This window comes from Heterodontus francisci, chromosome 23 (assembly GCF_036365525.1).
Source record: "Heterodontus francisci isolate sHetFra1 chromosome 23, sHetFra1.hap1, whole genome shotgun sequence".
Taxonomy (NCBI): Eukaryota; Metazoa; Chordata; class Chondrichthyes; order Heterodontiformes; family Heterodontidae; genus Heterodontus; species Heterodontus francisci.
Window position 1 is genome coordinate 53,287,988 of NC_090393.1, and position 13,581 is coordinate 53,301,568.

General features: G+C 42.0%; 1 protein-coding gene across 6 annotated transcripts in view; it reads right to left on the minus strand.

Annotated features, from left to right (window-relative positions):
* Positions 1–9,249, minus strand: part of LOC137382817 (oxysterol-binding protein 2-like) — a 441,835-nt gene extending 432,586 nt beyond the window's left edge. For all 6 annotated transcript variants that reach the window (XM_068055287.1, XM_068055286.1, XM_068055284.1 and 3 more), the window contains exon 1: positions 8,961–9,249. In XM_068055287.1, the coding sequence (XP_067911388.1) occupies positions 8,961–9,247 (287 nt within the window). In that variant the 5' untranslated portion in view covers positions 9,248–9,249. The remainder of the gene's footprint in view (positions 1–8,960) is intronic.
* Between the last annotated feature and the right edge of the window lie 4,332 nt (positions 9,250–13,581).

The following is a 13,581-nucleotide window of genomic DNA, read 5'->3' on the forward strand; positions in this document are numbered from 1 at the left end:
ACTTCGACTCAAATGGACAAGCCCAAACTTTTTGTAGCCAGTTTACTTTGAATCTACCGTGCGAGTACAGGAAGATCGCAACACTCAGTGCATCTGAATGGGGAGCTAGAGAGCGAGATGCCATTTTTGCAGAGTGGCCTATCTCTGACAGCAATTTTTTCCATTTCCACATTTAATCACATCTGCCCTCACCCAAAATTGCTGTGGCATTACAATTAAATAAAGGTGAGTGCATTAACCTGTTATTTTGACAGCTATTTTAGGCTATTGTTTTAAGATATGCATCCTCGGTCAGAACTGAAAAAAAGCAAGGAAGAGCCCCTTTATACAACAGACTTAAACCAAGTGGGGGTAGGGGAGCTTTAAACAGGTAAACGTCAAGGTTAAAAGCCATTTGTGATCTGATGCTTATTCAGTTTTGATTCTCAGAGACCAGGCTGCTTAAGCTGACTTTCTGTGTTTAAAGTACCAAACCCAGCTCCCTTATCTCAGCAGCAGAACCATGAACACATTTTTTGTGGGCTAAGCTTCCACAAACTAGAATGATGAAAACTAAACTCCAGTGGCCAGTGTACTGTTTCAGATATGCTTAATACCATAACACAGAGGAAAATAAAAGGGTTAATTTCCTGCAAGGGGGAAAAAGAATTAAACTGGGGATAAGTGAAAATGCTGGTCACCTCACTAATTCCTTCAAAAAGGCATGAGGAAAAATAAGTTCCACATAAAAATCTGGCCACAGCCAAGGAATAGTAAAAGATTTCCACTCATTTAGAAAAATTGATCACCAAACACATGTTTTACTCTCACTAGAATTTTGCTTTTTACAGTTACTAACTGATTCAGGAACTGATCCATCTGGATAAGTTATCTCCATCTCTCAAACTTTGATTGGAGATGCCCTGCACAGTAACTTTCTAAAAACAGTCGCAGTTAGGTATCTCAACTTACAGTTCAAACTTTATGCTATCAGCTGCAGAAACTTCACTCCAATAAAGCTTAGTACCAATAAAGTAGCAAGCAAGTCGATACCTGGAATATAATGTGTCAACACCCAAAGTCTGTGATTACCCTAGAGAGTAGGGAGAAAGGAGCATCTGGTCAAGTGAGTGAACACTTTCATTCCATTACAGCCTATAATGATCCTATGTAAAATCGACAACAATTTGCTTTTGTATTATGCCTTTAATGTAGCAAAACATCCCAAGGTGCTTAATAAGAGTTAACAAGCTACAGAAAGAGACCTCAGGATAGATGACCAAAAGCTTGGTCAAAGAGGTAGGTTTTAAGGAGCATCTTAAAAAGGAGGAGCGAGAGGTAGTGAGGCATCAATAGATTTTTAGAGTTTAGGGTGAAGGTAGCTGAAAGCATGGCCATCAATGGTGGAGCAATTATAACCAGGAATTGGAGGAGCGCAGAGATCTCGAAGGATTGTAGCTGGAGGAAGTTAGAGATAGGGAGAGTCGAGACCATGGAGGGATTTGAAAATAAAAAATGAGGATTTTATGATTGAGCTGTTGTCGAACCAGGAGATGAAGTAGAACAGGGAGAAAAAGGATAATGGGTGAATGGAGCTTGATGTGGGATAAGACGAGGGCAGTAGAATTTTAGATGTGTGGAAGTTTGTTTATAAACCCTGTTCCCATATCCAATCTGAAGTTGAACGTTGACAGTTTCTGCCATAGCCACTAATCTTGGAAGTAAATTCCACAGCCTCACAACTTTCCTTGTGAATAAGTTTCTCTCGCTCCCTAATCTTGTATATACGGCTTTGCATTCTAGACCTCTCAACTGCTGGAAACAGCCTGCTTCTATCTACCTTGTCCCATCCTTTCAGAATTTTAAACACCGTCAGATCAACTGCTCTAACAAAAGATCCACTTTTTCAAGTCACTCTTTGCATTTGTATTTCCTCATACCAGATAGCATCAGAACTATAATCCAGTGGAAGCTCCACCTAGAAACAGACAGGGCAGTTGCAAACAACAGTCTTGTCTGACATCAGATGTTAAAATTCCATTATTAAAATGTTTGCCTTGACAGGATACAATATTTCACACTGCTGTGGATAATACATTACCTTTTTAAAAGTTATTTTTTGTTACAATTGAAATGGATTGTTTTGGTCCCTCTAAAGAACAACCCACCAATCTGCTGATTCCACAAACAGATTCTCTTTTCCTTGTTTAACATCACAAATTCCTCAATAACCCACAGGCACCATCTTGAATACATTTGACCCAAAGATGCCACACTATTACAACAGACTCACTATTGTGAAAGAGCCACAGGTTTATTTGATGCCCACGTTACTCAAAAATCCTTGGTCAATGACAACAATCCAAGCATTATCTGAAAACACAAATTCAGGTTCCACATGTACGCTGACAATACCCAACTCTACTTCACCAGCATCTCTCTCAACCCCTTCACTGTCTCTCCACTAACTTAAGGATCACCGTTGGTATAACTTTACCATTTAATGATGGGATTCAGATCTAGGAATAATAAGTCGCTGATTTCAATCTTGTCACCATAGGTAATTACCAAGAGGAGGTCAGGAAATTCACCACAGGGAAAGAAAAAAAATTATATATCCAAAGGTTCTATTTTAGTAGGCGCTTTTCACTTGCTGTATGAATTTTGCAGTAACCTTGAATCCCAGTTGTATTCCCTGGTTTTCTCCTATGGCAGAAAAAGACAACGAGATGGACTAGTACTAAAGCCTCTGCTAGTCAACATTCTCAGACAGACACATCATAAATGGAGGTCTGGATGCACAGGGAGCAGTAAGTATGCAGAGTCACAGGCGGAGATGGTGACATTTTATAAATGGCTGCATTGCAATAACAAGTGCAATATTTGAAGCCAGAGTGCCATATCATTTTTTTAAATTCTAACTACATAAATATCTGAAAAGCAGAGCAATATCATAAAAACCAGCTAATAGCAACAATGTCAGACATCCTTAAAGGTTGTAATGTCGTCAATATGTTAATCACTAAAAGTAAGCACCCAAACAAACCTCGAGATTAATGCCAAGCATACTCTTGATAAATATGGAACGTCAAACTAGCCAGTCATAAACCAGCATTAAAGGATATGAGGAGAAAGTGAGGAGAAAGAAACAAAGTTAATGGTTTAAGTCAATGACCTTTCATCACCAACTCAATAACTATTTCTCTATCCACAAATGCTACCTGATTTGCTCAGCACTTTCAACATTTTGTCTTTATTTTAAGATTTTCAGTATCTGCAGTACTTTTGTTTTGTTTTAGAATTTAGAATATTTAGGTTACAACACAAAATGAAGCCAGTCAACCCGTCGTGTCTGCACCAGCTCTTTACTAGAGAAATCCAAATTTAATTCCACTAGCTCTGCATGTTCCTGTGCTTAAAATATTTGTTCACATTTCCCTTAAAAGATGCAGTACAAATCAGTTTGTAAATCTTGTGCGGCATCCCATGTTTCTGTTGCTCTATTTAGTGGTGCCAGCAAATTTAACACACTCACATTTAGTTTTGATATCCAAATTATTAAAGTAGATTAGAAACAGCAGAGTTCTAAACATCAATTCCAGTGTGACCACACGCGACATCACTCCCAATTCTGATGTTACTCATTCAAAGTACTTTCTGCTTTCATTCTGATCTTTCTTGGTTGGTGTGTTTCTGGATTGGCATCTACCCTGGGAAGCAGGGTTCTGATTTACTTCAGGCAGCTACTTTCCAACATACCTCCAACTATCCTTCAATTCTCTTTAATAGGTACAAGACTGTATGTGACAATGTCTCGTCAGTTTTTATGGACTGGCTTCACTGCAACAATTTAATTTTTACAAAATAATTTGAGGAGAATATTGTCATGCCTAGTACAGGCATGTCCTATTCATAACTTTAAACATGGACTACATTCAGCAAATCGTCTTCTGGAACTGAATTTTCCTTTTGTTTTAAACGAACCACATTGGACATTAAAAGTGGACATGGACTGCAAAGAGGGCTGCAAAGATGGCTGCCAAGGTCAGCTGACCTTTGGCCGGTGTATTCAAAAACTGATTCACTGTCTCGAAAGGACAAAAGGATACCTTCCAGACTAAGAGGTGTCATCAACGCCCATCCTGAAACCATCAGGAGACATTCCTGAATTGAATAGATTTCTCCTGAAACAAAGAAGGTGATCGTCTTAACCTCCTCAGGATGAATGTCTAACAACAATAAAGCAGGATGAGGCTAAGCAACCTAGACCCCCATGATATTTGGAAAAGGAACTGTAAGAAGTCACATGGCAGTGCAGCCATGATGGTCTCCTTTTTACAAATCTTTTAAAATACAGACTGCATGAAAAAGCAGCAAGCAGACAAGGCAGTACCACTGTACCTTAAAAGAACTTGAGACTAATATCTTAAGGTCTCCAAGCCTGTTCCTTTTCAAGTCCGCCAGTACAAAAAAACAACCACCTAGTGATGAGACTACAAGCAACTAACTTCATGACCTGCTGAAAATCCACCTCTTGGAGAGAATCGGGCAACAACTTCGATATACAACTACAGCTATCGAACCCACCGAACTGCACTTCAGGAGAGAAAATGCCTTCTTCACCGGACCCGCAATACATGCCTTTTCCCCCAGGTGAGCCAAATCACATGACTTACAAATTACTCCTTTGTTTGCAATTTGTAAAAATGCACTATCCTTTTAAGGCTTTCTTTCTCCAGTGTATGTGTGTGAGTGGTTGAGTGAGTGATATAGCATTAAACTTTCGGGGGATTCATGTGAATAAAAATAATCCTCTTTATTTAAATCCACGAAAAGCGTGCTGCTAATTATTCAGATTGGCCATACACTCAGGGGTTAAGAAACACACACATCTTCCTTGTCAAACATACACTGATTATAGACAGTAAAGGGAAAAGAACTGGGGTTTCAGTTCTCTCTCAATTCTGTCCATAACAATGTCTAGAGCATAAACATCCTAGACCCATATTGTACAGCGACAAAATTAGTACTTACACTGCCTCTAACTGTACTGGAATTAAACCTCACAAATATAGAAAACACCCAAACTTTAACCTCATCAGCAAGTTTGACAAAATCCTTTCCAGTATAAATTTACCTCAACAGAATATAGTATTGCAGCTGGTGTTCCAATCCTATATGGAAATTCTACAGCTTCATTTCCATAATTTCTCTATTTTTAAAAACAAAAATAGGATTTGAATTAGATAGTATTATTTTCATGAGACTGCTTCGCATATCTACCCCTCGAAAGGGATTTTAAAAACTCTTCCAATCTCAGGCCGCGGACTAAATTAAGGCACCCAGTCCAAATAAGATAACCTGCTTAACTGCACATTATTTATGCACCCAACATTTTAAAGTCATGGATTGTGTGTCCTCTCATGATTTTCCTCCAATGAACATAAATTCATATTCCTTTGAATGCTATCAGTCTGTCACACAAAACCTGATTGATGTCAGTTTTATGTAATCAGAAGTATCCTGCTTGAGACCTTTTACCTTCTTCCAATTTTCTCCTTTACCCTTCCCTCAAGAAGATTGACTCGTGCTTTAGTATAGACCCAGGTATAAACCAGCAACCTTTCTGTAACTTCCCCAAGTGGCTACTCTTCATCTATTTGCCTGGATACAGAGTGTTAATGATCAAGCAGAACCCAATGCTCAGATCACCAGACCACCACACAAATGGTGACACTGGATAATTAATCAGGAGTAGGATTCCGAGTTGATTTTCTCCCCATCTCTATTCCAGCAATACGGTGACCAATTGAATCAAAGAGTTGGCATTTGGTTGCAATCAGCTAACTAGAGCAGGCATTTGTAATTTACAGATCTGTATGCCATTCCACACTTCCAAAGCAGCAATGAAATTCAAAGGTAATCCATTGGTTATAAAGCACATTGACATGTTCAAAGGATGTGATAAGGCATTATGCAAGTGCACGTTCTTTGTTTCTGTGAAATCATTTACCCACTGAGTCCATCTGATGAAGGACACAGGCAGAGTTTGTCTATAGGATAAATAACAGGAGACTAGCTACAGACCTCTACACATTCCACTGGTCCTTAAACACAGAAGTATTTGCTTTTCCCAAACAATTTACAGTCAAATTGGTCAATTTGCTATCAATCCCATAAGTTCCAATCTTCTTTGAAGCCTAGGAGGTGCAAAACCTTATTAAATACCTTCCTGAATTCCAACTAAAATATATTTATTGGGGAGCTCTCTCAATACTCCTGAGTTCCAGTAGAATCATAAAGGCATGACTTGAGGACAAGGGATCACATAATCAAGGATGTGAAGGACAAGTTTAGAGCCGACACCAGGAAGGACAGTGCTGGTACTTCTATTAACTAGACTCCAGATATTTTTTCATGCCTTTGGTGTCACTATCAATTAGTCAGTGCCTCATTCAGTGCAGCTGGCTGTGACGCTTCAAGCAGAGCTTTTGTTCATTTACAATTCCTGCTGTTCTGCTGCTCAGCATCAGCTGACATGCTGGCTCAGAATCAACAGATCTGGTTACCTGAGAGAAGTCTACATATCCATTGACATAGATTGGTCTTGGCTTAGATCACCAAGGATCTTGGTTGAGCTACTGCCAGGAGCACTGAAAGTGAGCACATACTGCTTATTGGCTCTGCAGGTGGTAGGGAGCTATAGTAATCGTAACCCAGAAAAACTTCAACTCAAATAGTTTACGCAGGTCAGCTGGTCTTGTGAAATGTCCCAGCTTGAGTCAGTGGTGGGTCAGTTGGTAGAGGGAGTAGTGAACAGTTGAGCAGTGAGGCTCATCTTGGCAACATGTTGCCTGATACAATGTTTCATCCACATTTAGTACAAATGCATCACTAAATGGATTTAACCGTATTCCTTTACACAGTGGATGATCAACAGCCGGATCAGCCTCCTTGGAAGTGTGGTTAAATATAGAACTCTGCACTTGTCTAAGAAACAGTCAAGACGGCAACTGATATTCTGGATTGAAGAGATCAAATGTGTTGAAAAGGCCTTATTCATCTAAAGCTATGTTGTGATCTTGTAAAGCACTGCTTCATAATCCATGCAGAATACATTACTATTGCCTCTGCAATCTTAAAATAAATACAGAAAGCATACTGTAAAATGTTCTCAAGCAATACTGGACTATTTCAACATTAAATTCGATACCCTTGAATCTTCAGATACAATCCAGGGCTTTATGCAGCTTTGCAAAATATTAACCATAGCCTTACTTATTTCACCCAAGTATTCCAGTGTGCATCACATCTGATCTGGGCCATACACTTTACAAGTAGTAACAGCAGAAATCTAATGTCAGTCTGACCTGTAAGTAGTAACAGAAAGTTGCTGGAGCCAGTCTGATTTGCAATAAGCACTGACATCTGTTTCAAGCTGGCTAATGTAAAGACCAACACTGGACAGCCTGTAAACACAGAGGCTACTTTGTACAGTGGGAATATTTACACAGTATTTAACTGCTTCTTAAATGAGTTCAAGGTCATCCCACCCACTTTAAAAAAAAATTCTTGGGATCTGGACTTTGCTGATGAGGCCAGCTTTAATTGCCCATTCCTACATGCCCTTGTGAAGGCAGTGGTCTTTTCTTGAGCTGCTGCAGTCCATGTGGTGAAGGTACTCCCCACAAATCTACCCAGAAGTCCACTCCACGTGCCAGTCACTAAATGTGAAATTCTTGATAGCATTGCTAAACGTGTCTTTTACTATTTCAAACTAGTGTCCCTTTGTCCTAATGTTGCAATTTATTTTGAAGTAACACACGTGATTTATTTTTTCTGTATCATTTACTATCTCTATTTACTATTTCTTCAATGTTAAAAAGCCCAAATTTCTCTATTATTTCTTTAGCATCCTTCATCAGATGCTAGGGATCAGTTCTAAGGCTTATCTCCAGAACATCTTTCTTGTGACTCTACGTCCAGAACTGGACACAATGCTCAAGGGAAGGCAGAGTCTGAGCAGAGCAGTACTATTTCAGCACAGGTCCTCAAACTTGTATTCTTCCTTTTTGACTACATAGTTTGGCACTCTATTTGGTTCCTTGATTGCTTGACTGCATTGAATGTTGATCATTGAGTAGATTAAAACACGTTACATTTTCTACCATTAATCCACCAACATTCATGCTTTGCCCAATTATTTCTGAAACTTCTAAGCTATAAAACTCAACTGGTACTCACAGTTATGTATTTTCTGAAAATTCAACTGATTTACATTAAACTTATATCGAAATTATGTAAATTAGAAACAATAAATGTTCCCAACACTGACCCCTGGGGCACCCACTCAGTAAGTGTTCTCATCTCAAGAAGACTCAACCAATTATCTGTTTCTTCAATGAATGAACTGGTATCTTAGAAATTCCAGAATCCAAAATCCTAACCGCTACTTGCAAATTAACATTGTACAACTCCTGATAACAGCTGAGTCTGTGCATCAGGCTGGGCACGTCTGAATGCCAAGCTAGGTACCTGTCTGCGGTGCAGTGTCTGAGCCTGGGTGTACAGCATCTAAGTGCCAAGCTGGGAACAGCATCTGGGACTAGATGCCAAGCCAGGCACTTGTCTGGGGAGCAGCAACTGGGTCTGGGTGCCTGTCTGTGTGGGTGCCGGGTCTGGGTGCCAGTCTACGTGGGTGCCAGGTCTGGCTGCCAGTCTGTGGGTGGGTACCAGTCTATGTGGGTGCAGGTCTGGGTGCCAGTCTATGTGGGTGCCAGAACTTGGTGCCAGTCTATGTGGGTGCCGGGTCTGGGTGCCAATCTATATGGGTGCCAGTCTGTGTGGGTACCATTCTGTGTGGGTGCTGGGTCTGGGTGCCAGTCTGTGTGGGTGCCAGTCTGTGTGGGTGCTGGGTCTGGGTGCCAGTCTGTGTGGGTGCCAGTCTGTGTGGGTGCCTGGTCTGGGTGCCAGTGACCTACCTGTAATAGGAGAGGAGTCCGTTACTCAGCACAAACCAGCGGCGCTGGTAACCCTTCAGGTAGTTGGTCCATTTGTGGAGCCAGCCTGTGTGAGTGTTAGTGTTGCCGGGGAGCGAAAGCAGGGGCAGCGCGGCTCCCGCAGAGCTGGAGACTTCTCTGGGCGGTTCACTCATCCTGTGGCGGGGTTGGGAGCCCGGAGCCGACACTTGCCAGTCTTGACACAATAGCAAACTATCCAAGGCCACCGACCCGCAAGAGGAGGGCAGAAGAGCAGCCGCTTTCCCCATGGAAGAGGCGGCTCCTGGAGTGGGAGGCGGGGATGAGCGGAGGCCCGGCCACCGGCAGGTCCTACAGCTTAAAGAGCAACCTCCCAGTTACCGGCCTCAAAGCTCGGCCTCACAAGCTGCTGACTAGAATAAAAACTGATTCATTAATTATCATTAAAGGACAGATTCTCACTAAGAGCTTCCTGCGGTCAGTAATCCGCCATATGTAATAGATATTTATTCATCTTTTAGGACAACTGAGCCGCGAGTCTTAAAGCGTGGTGAGAAAAAGCGAATTTCAGTTGTACAACAATTATTATACAAACGATGCCGAGAGGAAGAACTGTTGTTTATAGTGTTTCTGCTAAGAACGGTTAAAAGCAATTATTCAGCAAATCGCGACTTTGGCTGGCGCGGTACTTTATTCCTCACATGAGAGAGAGAAAAAACTCATAAGGTGATGTTCCTTTAAAGGTGTTTATGCCGCGTCGTTCCCACGTGACTGTTTCCCGCTGAAGCCCCGCGTGCCGCTTCTTTTTGTGGATGGGCTGGAGTTCAAGCGCTTCCGCTCTTACTCGCCAGTGCCAGGGTGGCCCTGGAGAAAGAGCCAGCGGTGACCCCCTAGGATGCTTGAGATGTATTGTAAAATTTGGGCACTGCAGGACATGGAGTGCATAGTGGATAATAGTAATAGTACTTTTCAATTCAGCATAGAGGTGCCTCATCAGACCCCTTTCCTATCCTGAGTGGTGTGAAACAGGGCTGTGGCACCTACACTGTTTGGGATCGTCGTCTCCCTGCTGCTCTCACATGCGTTCAAGTCTTCAAAAGAAGGAATTTTCCTCCACACAAGATCAGGGGGCAGGTTGTTCACCCTTGCCCGTCTAAGAGCAAAGACCAAAGTACGGAAAGTCCTCATCAGGGAACTCCTCTTTGCTGACGATGCTGCATTAACATCTCACACTGAAGAATGTCTGCAGAGACTCATCAACAGAATTGCAGCTGCCTGCAATGAATTTGGCCTGACCATCAGCCTCAAGAAAACGAACATCATGGGACAGGACGTCAGAAATGCTCCATCCATCAATATCGGCGACCACGCTCTGGAAGTGGTTCAAGACTTCACCTACCAAGGCTCAACTATCACCAGTAACCTGTCTCTCGATGCAGAAATCAACAAGCGCATGGGAAAGGCTTCCGCTGCTATGTCCAGACTGGCCAAGAGAGTGTGGGAAAATGGCGCACTGACACGGAACACAAAAGTCCGAGTGTATCAAGCCTGTGTCCTCAGTACCTTGCTGTCCGGCAGCGAGGCCTGGATAACGTATGTCAGCCAAGAGAGACGTCTCAACTCATTCCATCTTCGCTGCCTCTGGAGAATCCTTGGCATCAGGTGGCAGGACTGTATTTCTAACACAGAAGTCCTTGAGGAGGCCAACATCCCCAGCATATACACCTTACTGAGCCAGCGGCGCTTGAGATGGCTTGGCCATGTGAGCCGCATGGAAGTTGGCAGGATCCCCAAGGACACTGATACCAGTGACGAGCTCGCTGTACAATGACCCACCGGCCGTCCATGTCTCCGCTTTAAAGACGTCTACAAATGCGACATGAAGTCCTGTGACATTGATCACAAGTCGTGGGAGTCAGTTACCAGTGATCACCAGAGCTGGCGGGCAGCCATAAAGGTGGGGCTAAAGTGTTGCGAGTCGAAGAGACTTAGCAGTTGGCAGGAAAAAAGACAGAAGCGCAAGGGGAGAGCCAACTGTGTAACAGCCCCGACAACCAATTTTATCTGCAGCACCTGTGGAAGAGTCTGTCACTCTAGAATTGGCCTTTATAGCCACTCCCAGCGCTGCTTCACAAACCACTGACCCCCTCCAGGCGCTTACCCATTGTCTCTCGAGACAAGGAGGCCAAAGAAGAAGAAGACTTTTATTTGAATTTTGTAAGTTTCCTTTGGTTATATAGTTAATTTGTTTATTAGTTGTACTATGTTTTTCAGCTGGTAACATTGGGGCATTCCAGTGTCTCCTTTTTGTGTTATTTTAGGAAATAATATTAAGACCTACCAGACTCTTTCTTCAAGTGTCGCTTCTTCTCTTAAATAAACCAAAAAGATTACATTGGGTTGCTATAGTGTCACCAACTAAAAGACAGCTCCACATGTACCCCTGCTTAATGAAATTCAAACATAAAATCTAATTAACAAAATAAACATAATTCTAAATCATACTGTGTGTCAATTGGACAACTGTTTTGTGACTTGAAACATTAAACATAGAAAACAGGAGCAGGAGTAGGCCATTCAGCCCTTCGAGCCTGCACCACCATTCATTATGATCATGGCTGATCATCCAACTCAGTAACCTGTTTCTGCTTTTGCCCCATACCCTTTGATCCCTTTAGACCCAAGAGCCATATCTAACTCCTTCTTGAAAACATACAATGTTTTGGCCTCAACTGCTTTCTGTGGTAGCGAATTCCACAGGCTCACCACTCTCTTGGTGAAGAAAATTCTCCTCATCTCAGTCCTGAAAGGTTTACCCCATATCCTTAGACTATGACCCCTGGTTCTGGACTTCCCCCACCATCGGGAACATCCTTCCTGCATCAACCTTATCAAGTCCTGTTAGAATTTTATAGGTTTTGCTCTGTTTTAACTCTGTTTCGCTTTCCACAGATGCTGCCTGACCTGCTGTGTATTTCCAGCATTTTTGTTTTTGTTTGTGGCCCTAAACTCTGGAATTCCCTCCCTGGACACCTCTGCCTCTTTCCTCTTATAAGATATTCCTTAATACCAACCTCTTTGACCAAGCTTTTGGTCATCTACCCTAAACTCTTGGTGTTATGGCCAGGTGGGTGATGGCATATCTGGTTTCCACTGATCACTTCCCGACTGACCACAGTGTTCTTGTTTTTAATTTGCATTTCGGCCCCTGTGTTTTGTTGGTCAAAAACAGACGGTGACAGGTTTTCTCAGATTTAAAACAGAAGATTAAATATTTATTGAACAATATTCACCAGCCATACACATTCACACTCACAAGCACACTCAAGAAGAGATGGATAGAAGGTAAAGGGTAAGAGGTGTTGAGAGTTCAAGGCGTTAAAGTCTGTTGTTTCAGGAAAACCTGTGGGATCCTCTCAGAAGGTGAGTTTTAAAGTTGTAGGCTTGTTTGCTGGCTGTCGTGTATTTGCTGGGTTGCTGAAGGCTTCTGGCAGTTCACTTCAGTTTGAAGACAGTGGTGTTAGTCTTGGTTCAGTTTTCACAGGTGGATGAGTTGTTTCAAAGGCACCCTCTTTTCTCTGCTGCAGTTAGCTTTCAAATTGTCTCAGCAGGGTTCAATGGTGGTAGCTGAAACTAGTCTCCCTCTCTCTCAGCCTTGTGCTGGAATTCAAGGTGGTTTTCGATGTTGACTGTGGTTGGAGAGACCAGACTGTTAATGACTGAACTGGAAAGACGTCCCCCCCCCCCCCATTGTTCCTCAAAACCACTACTTTTACAGTTCAATTCACCATGTGTTTGTTATGCCCATGTGGCTTTACGTCTCAGTTCCTGATGGGCTGTACAATACCTTTTGGCCCCATTTTGATAAAATGAGGGCTGTTCACACTCTGTTGTGGTGAAGCTTAGCTGGAGATGGAGAATCTGGAAGTTTCTTTGTTTTAGCTCATTTTGTGTATAGCTCACATCCATGTGTGATCAGCTTTCTCATTTCCATGCAGACAGGGTTAATTGGTTTTCGTTCTAGTAGACCTGGATGTGTATTTTAGGGGCGGGAGGTGTTTGTCATGTGACTGTTCTCCATCTTATTGAAAGAAAATGTAACAGTTCTTCAGTCCTTTTAAAATTGTTCTAATTTTTTAACTCTTCCATTTATTTTTTGTATTATCATCGCTGCACTTGTGAACATGATATCAGCATCAAATTTTGCTTGATAATGCACCTCTGGAGCACCGTGGAAGAATTGATACTGGACTGGACTAGAGACATTCCCCGACCCAACACCATCAATACTTCATTTCATTGTCACACCCTCTATTAGCCAACTTGATATGGCAGAATGCTAATGTTTTTGTCCCAGCTGGTAAACTGTTTTAATTTAAATTAAAGTAGTTATTCCAATTTTTCTCCTCCCTCAAATCAGAACTTGAAAATAGTATCACCATGCAAAGCTCTGGCTTGTTGTATTGATTTGCTATATCACATTGAAGCCTAATTATATGTTTCTCTCACCAAAGACTGTAGGTAAGCCAGTTATACATTTGCAGCTTGCCTAGTAGCTTGCAGAATTCATTTTCCATTATTACCATCTTGTTAGCAAAAGAAACTTCAACACCACTTGAACTGA